Genomic DNA, 19,534 nt, shown 5'->3' on the forward strand with positions numbered 1-19,534 from the left:
AAAGTCTTTCCTGTGTCTGCTTCCCAGATCCTGAACAAAAATAGCTTCCCTTTGCATTTAAAACTCCCCAAAAGCAGGTCTTCTAATTGAGTCTAACTGACTATTAAAGTAATATTTCCTAAGATTTAACACTTACACAGGAGCTCAGCCTCTGATGCTCTGTAATTAATTCCAAATTGTAATTAATTCAAATTTACATTAATTGCATTGAATTAAAATATTATACTTGTTTCTTAATCTACTGCAAAGAAGTTCAGGAATTTAATTGCCAACAAACGAGATAACCAGAGTAAGCAGGATATTTAACATACTTATTAAATGCCACTTAGTATTTTTGATTAGTATTTTAGGGCCTGATTAGTATTTTAGGGCCTAATTAGTATCTAATTAACTTGCTATAGGCTATCTTCCATGGTCCCAATTTAATGCCTAGACATCCCTTCTAAATGTAACGCCATAGGGAAGCAGGCTATTGTGCATTGTTATCGGGGGAGTTAATCGCAAAGCATCAGCTCTCTGTTGTTTTGTACGGATAAATACAAACGCTTATTAAAACTCATTGAGTGTTTGCTTTGCACCATTAATTGATGTTTAATCAACTCCGAATAAATGAGAGACTCCGAATGAAAAGCTTTGATTTGGAGATGCATTGGAGGGTTTGCATTGTCTTGAAGAGACGTGTGGGGAGACGGCCCCCTCCCCAAAGGAAATCTCTGTTCCCTTGTGGAAAGCAAAAACATCCCCCATGGCTTGTGAGTGAAAAGGCAGTGGGTGTCCAGTGCACAACCACCTCAGAGTTCAACTTATTGGCTGGTGGCCGAGAGCCTGCGAAGTTTGTAAAGCCAAGTTGTTAAGCGCTCAGAGATTGCCCGGGCTCTGGGACAGTGGCCATCTCTTTGTTCTGTGTTTGTAGGGCACCTGCCATAGCAAATAATCATAATAATGAGGCTGTTTTAAAAATGTTCTTTATTAAAGGTTAAAAATCATATATTCAAAAATAACCCACCCACCCCCGACATGGGCTGTGTTGCTAACAACTCCTTTGATTGTTGACCACGACCTAGTTTTAAGCATCAGATTTACCTTTTCCCTGTTTTCTGGTCTGTTTTAATGTTTTGCCCTTCACTGAGCCCGGGCACTGAAAATAGTCGGGCCCCTTGCCCTGGGTGAGTCTCCTGCCAGAGACGGGTGCTGCAGTGTTTGGGGGCCAGCTAAACCCAACGCTGGGAACCTTTCCACTGATATTGCAAAGCTGCTCCATTCCCCCTCCCCACGTCCCTTCTGGCCTGGCTGTCAGCGCCCTGTGAAAGTCAAACTCCAGCGTCATGGCCAGATGCAAGATCAAGCTGGGGGAGTGAGCTGAGTTTAGAGGAGATCCAGGATCTTATACCCCAAAAGTCACACTAGCTAGAAACACGGATTCATCAGAAACAAACTCCTATTGCCTGACCGTTGCTGCCAAGGTCACGACTCTGCAACAGCTGAAAGGAGATTAACGCGTCCTTGGCTTATCTATCACCATCTGGCTCTGTCTACCCTTGTCACACCTTCCCGTCTGTCTAATTAAGTATCGGGGCAGGTTACCAAGGGAGGTTGTAAATTCTCCATCACTGTGTCTTTGAATGCAGACTGAAAGATACTGTGCTAGTCAGGCACAAATGATTGAGCTTAATGTGGGGATCGCTGGGTGAGGGTCTCTGGCCTGTGTTACGGAGGAGGTCAGAAAGACTTGATGCCCAGAATGGGCCTCTCTGGCTTTGAAATCCCACCCCCCCATACACCCTGCTAGCTAGCTGGAATTGCTTGTGGAGCCCCCATACGGGCAGCCCTTCCTGCTGTGGGGCTGGGGCAGTGACCTGGCTTCTTGGCGTCCCTCTGTGATCAGTGGACGCCCCGGGCGTTTCCGTCACTCACGACCCGTCCTTTGGGAGGAGAGGCGACTGAAGGGGCAGCTGTGGGCTGAGGGCTGGTTCTCACCCCCACGCGGGGCTGGGACACTGTTGTTTTTCACCCCTAGCTGATCGCGTGGGAGCCGGAGCAGGAGGAGGAGGTGACAGTGGTGACGGTGAGGCCCAACTTCCAGGACAGCATCCACGTGGGCTACATCGGAGGCCTGAAGAAGTTCACGGAGTACTTCACCTCGGTGGTGTGCTTCACCACACCGGGGGACGGCCCGCGCAGCCCGCCGCAGCTGGTGCGCACCCACGAGGACGGTACGGGGAGGCCTTGCATTCCCTTGGGACATAGGGTGGGGCGGGCAGCCCAGCTCCCAGAGGCTCCTGCTGAGCCAGGGACCTGGGCCCTAGAATCTCCCCCTACTCACCATGGGGGATACCCCGGGGAGACCCCCGCTCGCTCCAGCTCACCACGGGGGATACCCCGGGGAGACCCCCACTCGCTCCAGCTCACCACTCGCTTTCACTGGCCAGCGCCCTGGGGAGACCCCAGGTCACCTCGGCCTGGCTGCTCAGCTGTGCTGAGATGTGCGCTGCTTGCTCCTCTCTAACTCTTGGCGTTGGGGTTTTTTGGGCAGCGCCTGGCCCCGTGGGGCACCTCAGCTTCAGCGACATCCTGGACACGTCACTGAAGGTCAGCTGGCAGGAGCCCCTGGAGAAGAACGGCATCCTGACCGGTAAGGAGCTCCCGGGGGGGCTGCTCACCGGACTCTCCCCCAGCCCAGCTGAGCTGCAGGCCCGGCGCGATCAGCACGGCTCCATGCTTCCAAACAGTGGCAGCCTGGTGCTGCCCAAGGCTGCAACCGGGAACACTCTCTGGGCCGCGGGACAGTCCTGTCTCCCCAGCCCCCCAACCCCTTCCTTCCCGCATGGTGGGGGCCTAACGTCCTTGCAGCTGCTGCTGTTCTCCTGGGATGCTTCAGTTACCCCATTTCCACCCCGCTCCCCTTGGCCCCACATCCCAGCCACGTCTGGCTCCCTCCACGTCACGGAGTACGAAGGAGACGCTGGCGTGGCCAGGACAGTGCCCGCCAAACCAGGCAGATGTTGCTATGGAGGATGGTGGAAAACCGGCTCCATGGCAAACACTTGATGGAGAATTCAGGGCAGGAGCCGTTGGGTGGGACCTTCCCAACCCCCCATGCGGCTTGAACATCCTACTCCTTGTGCCCGAACCGCAGAGCGGTTGGCAAGCGAGAGGTGTGGGGCAGAAGGGACCAGCGCTGGCTCGAGGAGCTGTCTGTGCACCCTTTGGCCTCTGGCTAGTGGCCCCTTGCGCCGGGCTGTCAGGCTACTGGGGAGATCTGTGAAGTGAGGCCCCTCTGCCGACAAAGCATGGGGGTGACACTACATTGGCTGGGGCCCACGTGGTGGCCTGGGGAGGGGTGCGGGCAAGTTGAAGGGAGTCTCCCCCCCGGGGGGGCAGGGAAGTTTCCCACAATGGGGCGTAGAGCGTGACACCCATGTGCCCATGTGGCTGGGTTGTGTTTTGCAGGCTACCGGATCTCCTGGGAGGAATACAACCGCACCAACACGCGGGTGACGCACTACCTACCCAACGTCACCCTGGAGTACCGCGTCACCGGCCTCACCGCCCTCACCACCTACACCATCGAGGTGGCCGCCATGACGTCCAAGGGGCAGGGCCAGGTGTCCTCCTCCACCATCTCCTCCGGGGTGCCTCCAGGTAAACCTGGCTCCCAGCCCCCTTCTGCTCCTGTCACCGCCCTCCCTTTGGCTTCCGGCAGAGCACGAGCAGGCCCTGGGTCAAGGGCACCCCATGAAGAATGCGCGGGGAGCGGGTCTGGAGCAGGGGCAGCACAGGGCAGGAGCTGGCTCTCCAGGCCTTAGTAGCCATCGGCCAGGCCCGGCCACTCGTGCTGGGGGTGACTCTGCCCTATCGCTGCCGGGGCGTGTGCATGATGGCTGTGCTGTTCTCCCCTACCATCTCCCCTCGCTGCTGCCGCGGGCGGGGAGGGCGAAGGCCGGCCACACTTGCCCCTCGGACCCGCAACAGGATGTCCCCTCCCATCCTGTCCTCTCCCCACAGAGCTCCCCGGCGCGCCGACCAATCTGGGCATCTCCAACATCGGCCCGCGCTCCGTGACGCTCCAGTTCAGGCCGGGCTACGACGGGAAGACCTCCATTTCCCGCTGGCTGGTGGAAGCTCAGGTGAGGGGGTCTCTGGGGCGGGGAGGTGAAGGAGCCGGGGAGCCCAGGCCTATTGAGGGGGTGTACAGCACCTTGCGCGTGGGGGCTCTTGGGCTGGGACACTGCGCTGACAGGCCCACGTGCGGCGCCCCTCACGCCACCCCCTTGTCCACAGGTGGGTCAGATCGGCGAGAACGAGGAGTGGGAGCTCATTCACCAGCTGGCCAACGACCCCGACGCCCGCTCCATGGAGGTACCCAACCTCCACCCCTACATGCACTACAGGTGGGTGCTGGGGACCGGCGCCTGGCGAGTGCCAAGGCTGCTACCACCCCCCTCCTTGCCCTGCAGGCGGCTGGCACCCACTCTGGGTGGCATGGGGGCCTGGCCCTAATGGGCCTTCTCAGCCCATCGGGCCCCAGGCTTTCCTCTCCCAAAGACGGGTACCCCAGAGGGGCTGGGCAGAGCCTCTCCTCCCCTAGCACCGTGCACCCAGCAGAGCACCAGGGAGGGGGGCCCTGGGTCCTAGGTGTGGTTGAACCTTTCCCCAGCAGCAGCGCCCCCTAGTGTCCGCCGGAGCACAGCATGGGTGCAGCGTTGCCGGTGGGGACGCCCTGAGCTATGCGCTGAGAGGGGGTGGGGGTTGTATTGTAGCCCGCGCCCCGTTGCCCTCGGGAAGGGGATGGGGGGTGCCCGCAGCCCTCCTGCGTCCCTTCCCTGCCCACGGTGACTCGGCTCCACTCCGCGCAGCTTCCGCCTGCGGCAGGTGAACATCGTGGGCACCAGCCCGCCCAGCGTGCCCTCCAGAAGGATGCAGACCCTGCAGGCTCCCCCGGACGTGGCGCCCGCCAATGTCACCCTGCGGACGGCCAGCGAGACCAGCCTGTGGTTGCGCTGGATGGTAAGTGACAATGCGGGGCGGCCAGGTAAACCCCGGGCCGGTGCCCACCCTCTGCCCGGACAGGCACTGCCCGGGGCACTCCCTTGGGTGGGGAGCCGGGAATGAAGCAGAGAGAAAATGGCAGTCACAGGGTCTGGGGGCTGCAGCCTTGTTTAATGCAGCGTTAGCCACTGTCTTCCTGTGGGGTGCGGGGAAGCAGCCTGGCTGTGCATTGCAATGCTGGGGAGGCTAAAAGGCCTTTGTGTGCTGGGGGGGACCTGCACACAGGTTAGTTGGGCAAGGGGATAAATCTGGATGAATGGGGTTAGCGAGGGGCTGTGCTGGGTGTGGTGGGAGGGTCCGTGAGTTAGCGGGGGGCTGTGCTAGGCATGGGGGGGAGGGTCCGTGGGTTTGGGGGGCTGTGCTGGGTGTGGGGGGAGGGTCCGTGAGTTAGCGGGGGGCTGTGCTGGGTGGGGGGGGAGGGTAGGAGGGTTAGTGAGAGGTTGTGCTGGGTGTCGGGGGAGAGTAGGTGGGTTAGTGGGGGCTGTTCTGGGTGGGGGGGAGGGTAGGTGGGTTTGGGGGGCTGTGTTGGGTGTGGGAGATGGTACATAGGTTAGTGGGGGCTGTGCTGGGCTTGGGGGGAGGATACATGGGTTAGCAGGGGCCTGTGGTGGGTGTGTGGGGAGGGGAGGTGGGTTTGGGGGGCTGTGCTGGGTGGGGGGGAGGGGAGGTGGGTTTGGGGGGCTGTGCTGGGTGTGGGGGAGGGTACGTTTGTTAGCAGGGGGCTGTTCTGGGTGGGGGGGAGGGGAGGTGGGTTTGGGGGGCTGTGCTGGGTGGGGGGGGAGGGTAGGTGGGTTTGGGGGGCTGTGCTGGGTGGGGGGGGAGGGGAGGTGGGTTTGGGGGGCTGTGCTGGGTGGGGGGGGAGGGGAGGTGGGTTTGGGGGGCTGTGCTGGGTGTGGGGGAGGGTACGTTTGTTAGCGGGGGGCTGTGCTGGGTGGGGGGGAGGGGAGGTGGGTTTGGGGGGCTGTGCTGGATGTGGGGGGAGGGGAGGTGGGTTTGGGGGGCTGTGCTGGGTGGGGGGGAGGGGAGGTGGGTTTGGGGGGCTGTGCTGGGTGTGGGGGAGGGTACGTTTGTTAGCGGGGGGCTGTTCTGGGTGGGGGGGAGGGGAGGTGGGTTTGGGGGGCTGTGCTGGGTGGGGGGGAGGGGAGGTGGGTTTGGGGGGCTGTGCTGGGTGGGGGGGAGGGTACGTTTGTTAGCGGGGGGCTGTGCTGGGTGGGGGGGAGGGGAGGTGGGTTTGGGGGGCTGTGCTGGGTGGGGGGGAGGGTACGTTTGTTAGCGGGGGGCTGTGCTGGGTGGGGGGGAGGGGAGGTGGGTTTGGGGGCTGTGCTGGGTGGGGGGGAGGGTACGTTTGTTAGCGGGGGGCTGTGCTGGGTGGGGGGGAGGGGAGGTGGGTTTGGGGGGCTGTGCTGGGTGGGGGGGAGGGGAGGTGGGTTTGGGGGGCTGTTCTGGGTGGGGGGGAGGGTACGTTTGTTAGCGGGGGGCTGTTCTGGGTGGGGGGGAGGGTAGGTGGGTTTGGGGGGCTGTGCTGGGTGTCGGGGGAGGGTGCGTGGGTTTGGGGGGCTGTGCTGGGTGGGGGGAGGGTACGTTTGTTAGCGGGGGGCTGTGCTGGGTGGGGGGGAGGAGAGGTGGGTTTGGGGGGCTGTGCTGGGTGGGGGGGAGGGTACGTTTGTTAGCGGGGGGCTGTTCTGGGTGGGGGGGAGGGGAGGTGGGTTTGGGGGGCTGTTCTGGGTGGGGGGGAGGGTAGGTGGGTTTGGGGGGCTGTGCTGGGTGTCGGGAGAGGGTGCGTGGGTTTGGGGGGCTGTGCTGGGTGTCGGGGGAGGGGAGGTGGGTTTGGGGGGCTGTGCTGGGTGTGGGGGAGGGTACGTTTGTTAGCGGGGGGCTGTTCTGGGTGGGGGGGAGGGGAGGTGGGTTTGGGGGGCTGTTCTGGGTGGGGGGGAGGGTACGTTTGTTAGCGGGGGGCTGTGCTGGGTGGGGGGGAGGGGAGGTGGGTTTGGGGGGCTGTTCTGGGTGGGGGGGAGGGTACGTTTGTTAGCGGCTGGGGGGGGGGCGGGTGAGGGCGGCTGGTGCTGAGTGTCACCCCCTCCCCCAGCCGCTCCCGGAGCTGGAGTACAACGGGAACCCGGAGTCGGTGGGCTACAAGCTGCGGTACACGCGGGCGGACGGGCGGGGCAGGACGGTGGTGCACGTGATCCACGACCGGGTGGAGCGGGAGTTCACCATCGAGGACCTGGAGGAGTGGACGGAGTACCGCGTGCAGGTCCAGGCCTTCAACGCCATCGGGGCCGGGCCCTGGAGCCACGTCGTGCTGGGACGCACCAGGGAGTCAGGTACCTGCCGCTCCCCCTGCCGGCTCTGGGGCCTGCCCCACCGCTGGGCCGGCGGAGAGATCCCTGTCCTGTGCCCAGCTGCCCCTGAGCTTGCAGTGCCCATCAGACCCCCAGCCTGAGTGTGCCCTGCCCGGCTCCCGGCCCCACTGCCACGGGCAGCAGCCGGGCCGGCTTCTGACCTCACTTTCTTCTCCCCTCGCCAGTCCCCTCGTCCGGCCCCACCAACGTGTCCGCGCTGGCCACCACCTCCAGCAGCATGCTGGTCCGATGGAGCGAGATCCCCGAGGCGGATCGCAACGGGCTCATCCTGGGCTACAAGGTGGGTGTCAGCCCGTGTGATCGCTCGTTCGGACGCAGCAGCCCCCTCGAGAGCTGGGCCGGTGCCCCTCAGCCCCACCCACAGCTCCCTGCAACGCAGCCCTGGGCTGCCCCCCACTCGCTCTGCTGGTCCCCTCAATCCCCACCCGCAACCCCCGGCTATGCCAGCCCTGGGCTGCCCCCCACTCGCTCTGCTGGTCCCCTCAATCCCAACCCGCAACCCCCTGCAACGCAGCCCTGGGCTGCCCCCCACTCGCTCTGCTGGTCCCCTCAATCCCCACCCGCAACCCCCGGCTATGCCAGCCCTGGGCTGCCCCCCACTCGCTCTGCTGGTCCCCTCAATCCCGACCCGCAACCCCCTGCTATGCCAGCCCTGGGCTGCCCCCCACTCGCTCTGCTGGTCCCCTCAATCCCAATCCACAACCCCCCGGCTATGCCAGCCCTGGGCTGCCCCCCACTCGCTCTGCTGGTCCCCTCAATCCCCACCCGCAACCCCCTGCTCCCCCAGTCCTGTGGCCTGTGGCTATTCCACTCCTGGGCTCCCCGAAACATGCCTGTCAATGCTTCTGCCATGGCTTTTCCTTGGGGACAGGCTGCCCTGCATGGGGCTGTGAACTGAGGGGCTGTCGGGTGCCCCGGCCCCACCCGCGGGGGGGCCCCATTCAGCCTGGGAAGTGGGTTCGGCTGGCGCGGCAGGGCAGCCCGGGGCGTGCGGCACTGGCTCCGTGGGTTTCACATGGGCTGTGTTCCAGGTCGTGTACAAGGAGAAGGACTCGGACGCGCGGGCCCGGTTCTGGCCGGCCGAGGGGAACGCCTCCCGCAGCGCCCAGCTCGCAGGCCTGGGCAAGTACGTGCTGTACGAGATCCGCGTGCTGGCCTTCACCCGGATCGGGGACGGCGCGCCCAGCTCCCCACCCATCCTGGAGAGGACTCTGGACGACGGTAGGCGCCACTCCTCCCCCGCCCATTCGCGCTGACGGGGCGCTCAGGGTCTTTGGACGGGGCGGTGCTCGCGGCGGGTGACACGCGGGGTGAGGCCGGGCGCAAACGAGGGCCGGTCAGTGGAAGGGCGAGTGCCCCCGTCACGCTGGGATGAGGAGAAAACAGCCTCTGGTCGGCCCTCTGTCGCACTCAGTGCGGACAGCCTCCCCCTCTGTCTGCCCGTTCTGGGAGGGCTCTGGCCTCTGCACGGGCAGGGGGGCGGGTGCCAGCCCCAGAAATACAAGGTGGGGACGTAACAGGGCAGGAGAGAGCACTTTGCCCTGTCTGCCTTCCTGAGTGTGCATCTGGGCCCCCGGGGGAGTGCACAAACGCTCGGGTGTGCCCCCATGCCTGCATGTGTGTGTTTGTGCCCCCAGGGTATGCTGAGGAGGGAGTATGCATGCCCCTAAGGGGGTGTGTACAGATGGGGGGGTTCCCTAGCAGGGTGAGTGTTGGTGTGTGCCCCTAAAGGGGCTGTGGGGGTGGGGTGGGGTGGGTGTCCCTAATGGTGTGTGTTGGTGTGTGGGGCGGGTGTCCCTAAAGGTGTGGAGGGCAGGTCGGTGTTTGTCTCTGGGGGGGGTGCATCTCTGTCCCTAAGTACATGCGTGTGCGTGTGGGAGTCTTTCTGCACGCCCTGCTCCGTCAGTCTCACACGGGTCGTTGGCAGTTTTCAGCGGGACGGCTCCCAGGGGAGGGGAAGCCCCGGGTGCCCTGTGGGGCATTTGCACCCAGGTGCACCCAGCAGAGTTCTGCGATGGAGGCCCAGCAGCCACTAGCTTCAGGGCTTGGCCAGCGGGCTCCCCCAGCCGCTGGGCTGGGACGGGCTCCACTCCCCATTTGCTCCGGCCGAGGGCTCTGAGCCCGATTGCCCGTCACCCAGCGCTCCCTCTGCTCTCGTCCTGCCCCAGTGCCCGGGCCCCCGGTGGGCATCCTCTTCCCAGAAGTGAGGACCACTTCAGTCCGGCTGATCTGGCAGCCCCCAGCCGCGCCGAACGGCATCATTCTAGGTAAGCGCTTCTCCGAGCGCCCTGGCGTGTGGGTAGCGGTCCCGGGAACACTGGGAGGGGGCCGTGCTCGGGATGCTGGGCAGCGGGAGGGTGTGATGTTGCTGTGCTGGCAGGTGTTTCGCGGGCATGCAGCTGGGTGTGAGCGACAGAGCTGGGGCCCGGGGATGCAGCTGAGCTGAGCCCTGCAGGGGGGAGGGCCGTGCTGGGGGCCTCTGCAGGAAGTCGCCCACCAGCGCATGTCCATGTGCACAGCATGTTCCCGCTGGGGGAATGGCGGCTGCTGAAGCAGCTACTCCGCCGCTCAGGGCTTCTCTGCACCAGGCCGGAGCCAGCCGCCTCGGTCCCTGGGTCCCTGGAGGCGCCCAAGCTGCTCCCCTGATAAATCACAGAGCTGGCGAGCCCCATCAGCCACCAGAGGGAAGCAGAATCCTGCCTGGCACCGAGGTGGGCTGGGCAAGGGCACCCATCTTCCTGCTGCGGGGCAGACATGGACATTTGTGAACGTCTCGCCTAGGCTGAGACAGGGGAGCCAGCCCAGCGCCTCCCGCACCCGGCGTGGGGTCACCTCCCGGGCGGGCCCTAGGGCCGGACCCTGCGCGGGGAGCTGGGCCCAGGCGCTCACGACTGTCTCGTTTGTGCCTCCCCCTGCCAGTCCTGGCTCCATCCTGCTTCTCCTGGAGCAGCCTTTCTGCCCCCTTGCAGGCCGGGGTGGGGGGCAGCCTTGTCCCAGCTCTGGCTGACCGCCTCCGTCCCCCTTCTCCGCAGCGTACCAGATCACCCACCGCCTGAACACCACCAGTGCCAATGCTGCCACCGTGGAGGTGCTCAACCCCAGCGCCCGCCAGTACACGGCCGCCGGCCTGCAGCCGGAGTCGACCTACCTCTTCCGCATCACGGCGCAGACCCGCAAAGGCTGGGGCGAGGCGGCCGAGGCGCTGGTGGTGACCACCGAGAAGAGAGGTGACCATGCCGGGGCTGGGGGGCGCTCTCCCAGGGCAGGGGTGGGGCACGGCTCCAAGGCAGCCGCGGGTGTGGAACCCAGGCCCTGCCCAAGGGGGGAACGGGGCCAGGTGCAGCCTTGCTGGGCCTTCTGGCCGAGCCCTCACACCCTTCTCCCCCTCCTCAGACCGCCCGCAGCCCCCCAGCAAGCCCGTGGTGCGGCAGGAGGATGTGAAGGCCTGCAGTGTGCTCTTGTGCTGGGAGCCGGGCAGCGACGGCCTCTCGCCGGTCCGGTACTACACGGTGCAGACCCGCGAGCTGCCGGCTGGCGAGTGGACACTGCACTCCGCCTCTGTCAGCCACAACGCCACCTCCTTCGTCGTGGACAGGTGAGGCGGGGGCCTTCGAAGTGGGCAAGGCCCGGTAGGGTCTGTGGCAGGGTGGGGCAGGCGAGAGGCAGCGTGGCCTAGGGGCACTGGTCTGGCTTTTATTCCTGGCTTTGCCACCAACCTTAGGCACCGCTCTGTGCCTCAGTTTCCCCACCTGAAATTAGGAGAATGGCTTTTGTGGGGCTGATCTCATCCCCCCCATGCGCTGGCCAAAGTAAGGCTGCTCCATTTCATATCCTGCCTCTACTGGAAGGCACTGGACCCCTGCCCTGCAGCCCCCCAGCTGTGCCTCACACCCATCCCCTTCCCCTCCCGTGTGCTCCTGGCCCAGGTTGAAGCCCTTCACCTCCTACAAGTTCCGCATCAAGGCGACCAACGACATCGGGGACAGCGAATACAGCCAAGAGTCGGAGTCACTCACCACCTTGCAGGCCGGTCAGTGCCCCTTCCCTGCAGGACTGGGCTGGTGCCCCATTGCCAGCTGGGCTCGGCCCCGGGCAGGCATGGGAGACGCGGCGCACGGAGGCTGCAGGGCGCCCGGTGCCAGCCTTGTCTCTTCAGTGGCAGGGTGCAGCCCACGCTGGGTCACAGCTCCCAGCACACTCCAGGCCGGAGCCTTGTCTGTGGAACGAGGCAGCCTTGTTCCCCGGGACCCGTCCAGTGGTCAGCCAGCAGGCCAGCTGGCGCTCCTTGGGGCGAGATGGGGGTTGGTCACGTGGGCCCATTGGCTCACCTCTCCCAGCGTGGAGAGGATTCAAACCAGTGACCCTGTGGAAGGCTCCGACCGCCTGAGCTGCGCAGGGTGGGAGGGAGCCAGAGTCTGGAGCCAGCCAGCACCTGTTCTCCTGGCCAGGGGGAGGGACCCTCGTGCCTCTCAGCATCTCACCTATGTTTCTTCTCCCCCCAGCCCCAGAGGAAGCCCCCACCATCCTCTCGGTCATGCCTCACACCACCACCTCTGTCCTGATCCGCTGGCAGGTACCGTGCGGCACTGCACTGCCCCCACCCGTCTCTGTAAGGCAGCAGCTTGACTCACTTTCCCGAGCCCCGGGAAGGCCTGGGAGCAGTGTCCCCTTGGCACTGCGGATCCCCTCGCCCGCCGTTCCTGTCCGCTCTGCTCTCTCTGGGCAGGGCCACTGGCTAACTGCCAGTGTGGCTTTGCCACCCGGTGCTGCATCCACTCCAAAGCTCCCGCATGCCGCTGCTGGTCGAGTAGGACCCCGGCATCCGGGGCGCCCAGTGGCTGCCGCAGAGAGGGGCCGGAAGCAGGCTGGCCCCGGTGGGTACTGCTGCTTCCCAGCGGGCTCGGGGCTCCGGGGACCTGCAGGGGCTGGGAGCGCGGTTAAGGCACCTTGCACCTCTCAGGTTAGATTCCCTGCTTACCCCAGGGCTGGGCTCTGCAAGGACCCCTGATCCCTCCCTGGCTGTAGGGAGCCTCCTTGCAGCAGGGCGCAGCGGGAGGCAGCGAGTGAAGGGGGAAATCCCACAGGGGGGTGAGGGCAGCACAGGCTCCGGGGGCAGGCAGTGCCATGCACCGTCTCCATGGGCTCCCCCCGCTGACTGCCCCCGCCTCTTGGCTCCTGTCCCCCCCCGTGCAGCCCCCCACCGAGGACAAGATCAACGGGATCCTGCTGGGCTTCCGGATCCGCTACCGGGAGCTGGTCTACGATGGGCTGCGCGGCTTCACCACGCGCAGCGTCAGCAGCCCCGGCGCCAAGTGGACGGAGCTCACCCGTGAGTGCCCTTATTCGGTCCCCTGGGAACGCAGATGGGTGGGGAAGGGACGTCGTGGGGGGATTCCTCTCACCCCACCCCACGGGGCTCTCCGTGATGCTCAGCCCCGCCCCGTGCCCTGCCTTGCAGCCCCCCCGAGCGCTCTGTGTGTGGACACCAGCCGGCCGGCCCCAGAGCCTCCAACGCACCGATCTGAGCTCCAGGAGCTGTCCTGGGCCAGCGTGTCCCGCTCTTCTCCCGCGGGGCTCGGGGCAGCGTCACCCTGCAGGGCTGAGCCCCGCGCCTCAGGGGAGTGACATGGCTGGCGGTGTGAGTGCTGATGCCGAGGGGGGGGCGGGGCAGGGGGCTGCTCTCTGCTGGGTGGGGGGATCTGGAGAGGGCTAGGTCAGGAGCTGACGGCTTGAGAGGGATGTTGGTTAGCTGGGGAGACCGAAATTTGACCTGGTGCTTTTTTTTCCTTTTCCCTGTTTGTGAAGTCTCCTGTACGCTTAACCAGGGGCCAGGGGTGTTGGCCAGGGGCTGAGGTCCTCCCCAGACGATGCTGAAGCCCCCCTGAGGGGAGCCCCGGCCCCCAATTCCCAGGGTTGCTGTGCTGAGGACTGTCAGTCATCTCTGATCTTGCTCCCTGCTGGCACCGGTTAACGCCCAGGCTGCTACGCAGAGGAACAGCATCACTGGGGAGGGCTGCAGCCCACGCCCTGGTAGTGGAGAAGGGGAGTGGGATGGTAGGGCAGAGGCTAGGTGGGCAGCAGGTAGGCTGGCACTGCCAGCAGGGCTAATGCCAATGCCAGGCAGGACTCCCTTCAGAGGAGCTGAGGGGCAGAGCCGGGGCACGCCAGGGCCAGGGAGGCAGGAAGCAGTCTGAGGGCAGTCCCCAGGGCGTACACACACGGCAGGGCACAGCCAGCTCCTGTCACTCCCGGGGTGCTCCCCAGCTCGGGCCCCTCTGAACCCCTGGTGGCAGCAGTGAAGCTCCACGGGGTTTCTTCTCCCTCCCCGCTAACCAACGCTGCCCCCTGCGCTACCCCTGGCAGCCGTCCCGCCACTCCCAGGCCTGCGGGGCGTCCGTCCTGCTTGTTCTGTCTGTGTGTGACTAACCCCACTGACCGCTCTCCCCTGCGCTCCCTTTCAACGCCCGCAGCAGGGTACGCCGTGCGGAACCTGACCGGAGCCGGCCTCACGCACCACGAACTGGACAGTAAGTCTCCGCTCTCTGCTTCGGGGCTCGTCTCTGTCCGTCTGCGTGTCGCTCCCCTCCTGACTTCCCCGCCCCCTCCGCCTTCCAGAAAGCACAGGGTGCCCGGGGTATTAGCTGGGTACCTACGGGCGACCGCTAGTCACTTCACTGCTCCCCATCGTACCTGGGACGGGGGGCAGACGTATCGGCAGAGCTGCCCCCTGCGGCTGGGGTATCACAGCAAGACGGGACATCCCCACCGCCCAGCCTAGCCCCGAGGGGGCAGAGAAGGGGTTAATGGGAGGGAGGTGAAACACCAGTGCTCCTGGCCCTGTGGATGGGCTCCTGCCCGGCTCTTCCTGGCACCCACTTCCCCTCCTCTCACCCCCTGCAGATCTGAGCAAGCACAGGCGTTACGAGATCCGCATGAGTGTGTACAATGCCGCGGGCGAGGGGCCCTCCAGCCCCCCCCAGGAGGTTTTCGTGGGCGAGGCAGGTGAGTCAGGGCAGGTGTGAGCATCTCTGCTTCCGGGCAGGCTTTGAGCTCCCCCGTTGGTCACTAAGGGCCGCCCCGTCCCTTGGCCACATCCAGCGCTCGCCAGGGAATTCACGGGCCCTGCCCAGCTGAGCTAAGGGATCCTCTCCCGGAGCAGGTCGCTGTTGCCTTTCCCTATCGGCGGCGGGGCTGCGCTTCCCCGCCAGGAGCCAGCCTGTGCCTGCGGCCTGCCCCACTCCCCAGCCGCCAGCCAGCAGCAGGACACCGTCTGAGCAGGCGAAGGGCTGGGATTCAGTGGCCATGGCCCATGGATGGCGGCACAGCGGCTGCAGGACTCGGAGAGACCCCCGGTGTCCGCAGGGAGAGGGTGCGATCAGACGTCCCCCTCTCCCCCTGCACCCCAGCCGCCGTGCCGGGGGACGAGAGTGCCGGGGGGCTCGGGCGCTCTCACCCCACTCGCTCTCCTTCTGTAGTGCCCACCGCCCCGCCGCAGAACGTGGCCGTTCAGACCACCACGGCCACCCAGCTGGACGTCACGTGGGAGCCGCCCCCCCTGGAGGCGCAGAACGGAGACATCCAGGGCTATAAGGTACTGGCCCCCCATCTCCCGCTGGCTGTTACAATCCTCACAGCACCCAGGAGCCTGCCCCCCTCTGCCCCGGCTCCCCGAGGGGCACGTCGCTGCGGGGAGCTGGGCACCCAGAGTTCCCATTGGCTACCCACTCAACACCAGCTCAGCAACCCCTCCGTGCCTTAGTTTCCCTCTGATGCCAACAGGGCCAGGAGCACTGAGCCGGGTGTGTGAAGGAGGGACTGAGTTTAACTGGTCGGGGCTGGGAGATGCTCGGGTAGAAGGCGCTCCAGGAATACAAAGCACAGTGAACCTGTTTGACCCGACACCATCAGAGCCAGGAGGGCTAAAGCCCAGCAGTCCGTGGCATTGGGTTTGCAAGGGAATGGGAACGGGGGATGTTGCCACCACCCCTCACTGCTCAGTCTGTTGCCACCCTGCAGCTGCAGTGCCCAGCCGTCGCGGGTTCTTCCACTCCGGGGGCAGTGCCCAGCCCTGAGTCAGCTGGCATGGCGCTTGCGTACACACCCCCACACCCCCCCACACCCCCGCACAGCCCCCACACCCGTGCGCAGTTCCCGGTGTGCTCAGCAGGCGGCGTGGTTTCACTTCCAATCCCGCACCAGCCCTGTTCTCCAGGCCCTCTCAGGGGTCTGGGCGCTCCCTGCAGCAGGGCATAGCTGGGATTTGGGCAGGGCCCTGGCATTTCCACATGGGCCGGACTTCTTTGCCCCATAACCCGGTGGTGGGAGCTTTCAGCTTGGTCAGCCACCCCATTGCATCCCCTGTAGGGCTGGGGTTGGCCTGTGCCCCTGAGCTGACGCTTGCTGTAGTTTGGTGGGGGTGTACCGCTGCGGGATACTGGGTCAGCGGGCGGGGGCAGAATGGGCCCATGCCCAGGCCATGGGGTGTGCTGCAGAGGGCCAGTTCTGGGCAGTGGCTTTGCAGCTCTCAGGGAAGTGGGACCGGGGCAGGATTGCTGGGACCGTACAGCCTCTCCCTGGATATTTGGGCACCGCTCAAGGGTGACCTCAGCCCGCGTTTGATTCTCTGGGCTCTGACCTAGCTAAGCCAAGGGACGTGGGTCACATTTTCCATCTAGCATGGTCTGGAGCCGACGCACCCTGCTCCCTCCTTTCCTCTGGACACAGGAAAGCCCCTTCTCCGACTCAGAGCCAGAGACAGGCGTGTGTCTTTTGTGCTCCCGGCCTGTGTTTGGCTGGGCCCTTTGGAACCGAGAGGGGCTTCTGGGGGCTTCTGGAGTGGAGACGCCTCTGGAGCTTTGCTGGTTCTAGAACCTGCAACTGTCCAGACCCAGACACTGCAGGCCTTTAACTTCGAGGGGCTGAAAATGGGACTTAATGAAACCGGTGCAAGCCCCATGTGGACACACTCACTTCACTTTGAGAGCAGCCCGGTGGCGCTTGGCTGAAACTGATCAGGAGGCATTTAAGCTAAACCCAGAAAAGCTGCTTTTGACCCGCAGTCGATATCCCCTCACAGAGGCTTCGAGAAATTGGTTGAACTCCCCTGCCCCCTTCCCTGTGCCAAGCGGTTGCGTTTCCTGTTTGGACTAGCCCTAGGAGAGGGCACTGGCCTGGCTACACCACTGTAGGGTAGGCAAGGCCCAGGAGCTTTCCTCCTTCTGGAGCGTGTCTGACTGTGTCCCACTGAAAGATGGGGCAGGGTCTTTCTTGGGGGTCAGGGGACCTTAAATGTAAATGGCCCTACATCTCCTCCACCGCAGAGCAGCCACTGCCCCAGTCGCTCCGCCAAGGGGCCAGCAGCGGGGACCACTTCCCGGTGCTGCTCTGCAGAAGGAGAAGCCAGGCGGGCTGGATCTGGGGGAAGCTGAGTCTGTGGGGGGGGAGCCCCAGCCCGGGGTGGTCAGCGCCGGGAGCAGGCTGTGAAGGGGAGTGCCTGGGGATCAGCGGGGCTAGCAGCTATGTCAGGCCCCTGCCAGCATTGGGCCTGGCCTTACCCCAGCCCTCTTCTTCCCCGTAACCCCCACCCCCTGCAGATCTATTTCTGGGAGGCCCAGCGCCAGAATGGCACGGAGCGGGTGAAGACGCTCTTCCTGCCCGAGAATGGGGCCAAGCTGAAGAACCTCACGGGATACACCTCATACCTGATCACCGTCTTGGCCTTCAACGCCGCCGGGGACGGGCCCCGCAGCGCCCTCGTCAGGGGCAGGACGCAGCAGGCAGGTGGGCTCCTTGCCGTGCCTGGGGACACCGGGCCCATCCTCCTTTCACTGATGGGGCCGCGAATCAGGAGGGATCGCACAGCGGCCCACATGCTCCATCCCAACCTGCAGCCCCTCCTGTCCTGCCTTATCCCAGCCCTGGACTCCCCCCACCCAGCTCTGCCAAGCCCTGTGTGTTGCCACCATGTCCCTCTGTGTTCTGGTCCTGTCCTGAGCAGAGGCTGGCCGCTGGGCCGAGTTGTGCTCCTGGGGGGTGGTTCAGTGCTATTTGCAGATGAGGCTCTTCTAGGTTGAGACCTGACAGACTCGTCCCACTTTTGGCCTCGGCCTGGGATTGAAGCCAGGCGAGGGCGGGGCTCTGCAGTTAACGATGCTGTGGGGACGCCTGGCTGCTGAAGCCCCCAACGCCCTCCCTTCCCATTCAAGAAGTAAACCAGCCAGTGCATCCACGTACTCCAGGTACGGAGCCAGCGTGGGGGAACCGGGCCGGATCCACAGCCGTGTCTGGCCATGGTACCTCACTGCCACCAACGGTGCTGCCCCAGCTGATGCCCGTGCAGGAGCTGGCCCTGGGGTTCCAGCCCGTCACCCGCCGGGGCGGAGCAGAGGCGGTTTCGGAGCCAGCCTCTCGTCACGGCCTTGGGCTTCTTCTTGGCACAGCACCAAGGAGGAGGCTGAAAATAATCGCCCCAGTTCTTTGTGCTGGATCTGCCCAGGTAGCTCTGGGGCTCCCCGCTGGGGCAGGCCCCCCTTCTCAGCCTTTCGGGGGGGCCTCAGGAGCCAAGTCCTGGAGACACTCTGCTGGGCGGGCTTTGAGGACGCTACAACAACGCCTCGTTCTCCTTGACCATTCCTGCCCCCCGGGCAAAAGTGCAATGGGGGCATTAACCCCTTCCTCCTCCCACCTGCCCGAGAGGTAATGCGTCAGCATTTGCCCAAATAACCCAGACATGCAAGGTGTCTTGGCAGGGAGCTGGTCCACAGGGAAACCAGAGGCACGCCGGTGTCAGGAGGAGACACAGCCCAGACACGCGGGGGCTGCATAGCTCTGCAGAGGAGAAACAGAGAGGGGCCCAGCAGGGCCCATCAGTTGTTTCCTATCGGGTCTGGAGCACTTGGTTCTCTCACTCTTTTCCGAAGTTGCGGTGGGAAGAGGGGGGTCCTGAAGAGTCCAGCCCCGCAAGGAGGGTGTTACTGGGGAGTTGGCACTGGCGGGATGAGTTTGGAGTTCTCAGCTAACTCACTGTACCACAGACAGCCACCTCCTGAATGCCCCCTCATGGTCCAAGGTTGCTCCATCGCGCCCTGCCTCAATGTCCCCCCCTCCTAAGGGCCCTTTAAGAACTCACTTGGTCCAAAAGTGTCTCAAGTGACCCCCTCCCAGGGTCCCATTTAGTGAGTCCTCAGGTGCATGCTGGCCCTCTAGGCCCCAGTCCAGTGTCTCTCTCCTGGTAACCCAAACTTGGTCAAAGTCTTTCAAACACAGAACACAAACTCACACAGTCTCCAGGCCCACCCTCCCCACCCCCAGCTCCGAGGGACTGCCTGTCTGCTTCCCTCACCTGCTCAGGAGGATTTGCGGGGAGGGGGGGAATTCAGGCAGGTCACAAACACACACCCGTTAATGCTGACGTAGTGTGACTGAATCCATCCCTTTCCCACGGCCTCGCTCGCCAACCGCCCCGCCCAGCAAACCCAGGACGAGCTGACAGAGGAGCGAGGGGGGCCAGTGGGATCTACACCCCTCTCCTCCCTCACCCGGGGGAAGTCTGCAAAGCCCCTCTGCTTTCTCCATGCAGCCCCCAGCGCCCCCAGCACCATCAGGTTCAGCGAGCTGACCACCACCTCGGTGAACGTCTCCTGGGAACCGCCTCTGCTGCCCAATGGCATCCTGGAAGGGTACAGGCTGGTCTATGAGCCCTGCACGCCTGTGGATGGTAAGGGTCCAGGGCTCAACGGGCGGGGCGGGGGCTGGAGGTACGGCAGGGCTATTGGCTGCGGGGGGCAGGGTGTGATGGGGGTTCAGGGGCCACCACTCCCTGCAGAGTGGGGAAGCAAAGCTGGTAAAGGAGCCTGGGTGGCAGGAAAATCTGTTTCTGGGGAAGGATTAAATTTACCCCAGGCCAGGCGGATGTGCTGAGCAGCATGGGGTAGAATCTCTCTGTGGCTGCCTGCCACTCATCACTAGGCTTTGGGGACCAGCCCAGTGTCCCGGCCCAACTCCCGCTTGTGCTGTTCCCTTCTGTTGCTATTCACTTTAAAACCTTTCCCGTGTTCCTCCCCAGAGGTGGCTGCAGGGCAGCGAGGCCAGGGCAACCCTGGGTTTGTCCCATAGGTCACTGT

General features: G+C 64.3%; 1 protein-coding gene across 1 annotated transcript in view; it reads left to right on the plus strand.

The window, feature by feature from the left end:
* Nucleotides 1-19,534, plus strand: part of SDK2 (sidekick cell adhesion molecule 2) — a 167,068-nt gene that overhangs the window by 132,413 nt on the left and 15,121 nt on the right. The window contains exons 19-38 of the mRNA XM_073310179.2: nucleotides 2,018-2,213; nucleotides 2,534-2,632; nucleotides 3,451-3,642; nucleotides 4,006-4,127; nucleotides 4,282-4,391; nucleotides 4,857-5,007; nucleotides 7,136-7,373; nucleotides 7,577-7,692; nucleotides 8,444-8,633; nucleotides 9,581-9,679; nucleotides 10,445-10,639; nucleotides 10,806-11,007; nucleotides 11,339-11,442; nucleotides 11,915-11,985; nucleotides 12,606-12,741; nucleotides 13,883-13,939; nucleotides 14,313-14,414; nucleotides 14,888-15,003; nucleotides 17,006-17,192; nucleotides 18,991-19,128. Of these exons, the coding sequence (XP_073166280.1) occupies nucleotides 2,018-2,213; nucleotides 2,534-2,632; nucleotides 3,451-3,642; nucleotides 4,006-4,127; nucleotides 4,282-4,391; nucleotides 4,857-5,007; nucleotides 7,136-7,373; nucleotides 7,577-7,692; nucleotides 8,444-8,633; nucleotides 9,581-9,679; nucleotides 10,445-10,639; nucleotides 10,806-11,007; nucleotides 11,339-11,442; nucleotides 11,915-11,985; nucleotides 12,606-12,741; nucleotides 13,883-13,939; nucleotides 14,313-14,414; nucleotides 14,888-15,003; nucleotides 17,006-17,192; nucleotides 18,991-19,128 (2,821 nt within the window). The remainder of the gene's footprint in view (nucleotides 1-2,017; nucleotides 2,214-2,533; nucleotides 2,633-3,450; nucleotides 3,643-4,005; nucleotides 4,128-4,281; nucleotides 4,392-4,856; nucleotides 5,008-7,135; nucleotides 7,374-7,576; nucleotides 7,693-8,443; nucleotides 8,634-9,580; nucleotides 9,680-10,444; nucleotides 10,640-10,805; nucleotides 11,008-11,338; nucleotides 11,443-11,914; nucleotides 11,986-12,605; nucleotides 12,742-13,882; nucleotides 13,940-14,312; nucleotides 14,415-14,887; nucleotides 15,004-17,005; nucleotides 17,193-18,990; nucleotides 19,129-19,534) is intronic.

Source organism: Lepidochelys kempii, chromosome 14 (genome assembly GCF_965140285.1).
Source record: "Lepidochelys kempii isolate rLepKem1 chromosome 14, rLepKem1.hap1, whole genome shotgun sequence".
NCBI classification, from domain to species: domain Eukaryota; kingdom Metazoa; phylum Chordata; order Testudines; family Cheloniidae; genus Lepidochelys; species Lepidochelys kempii.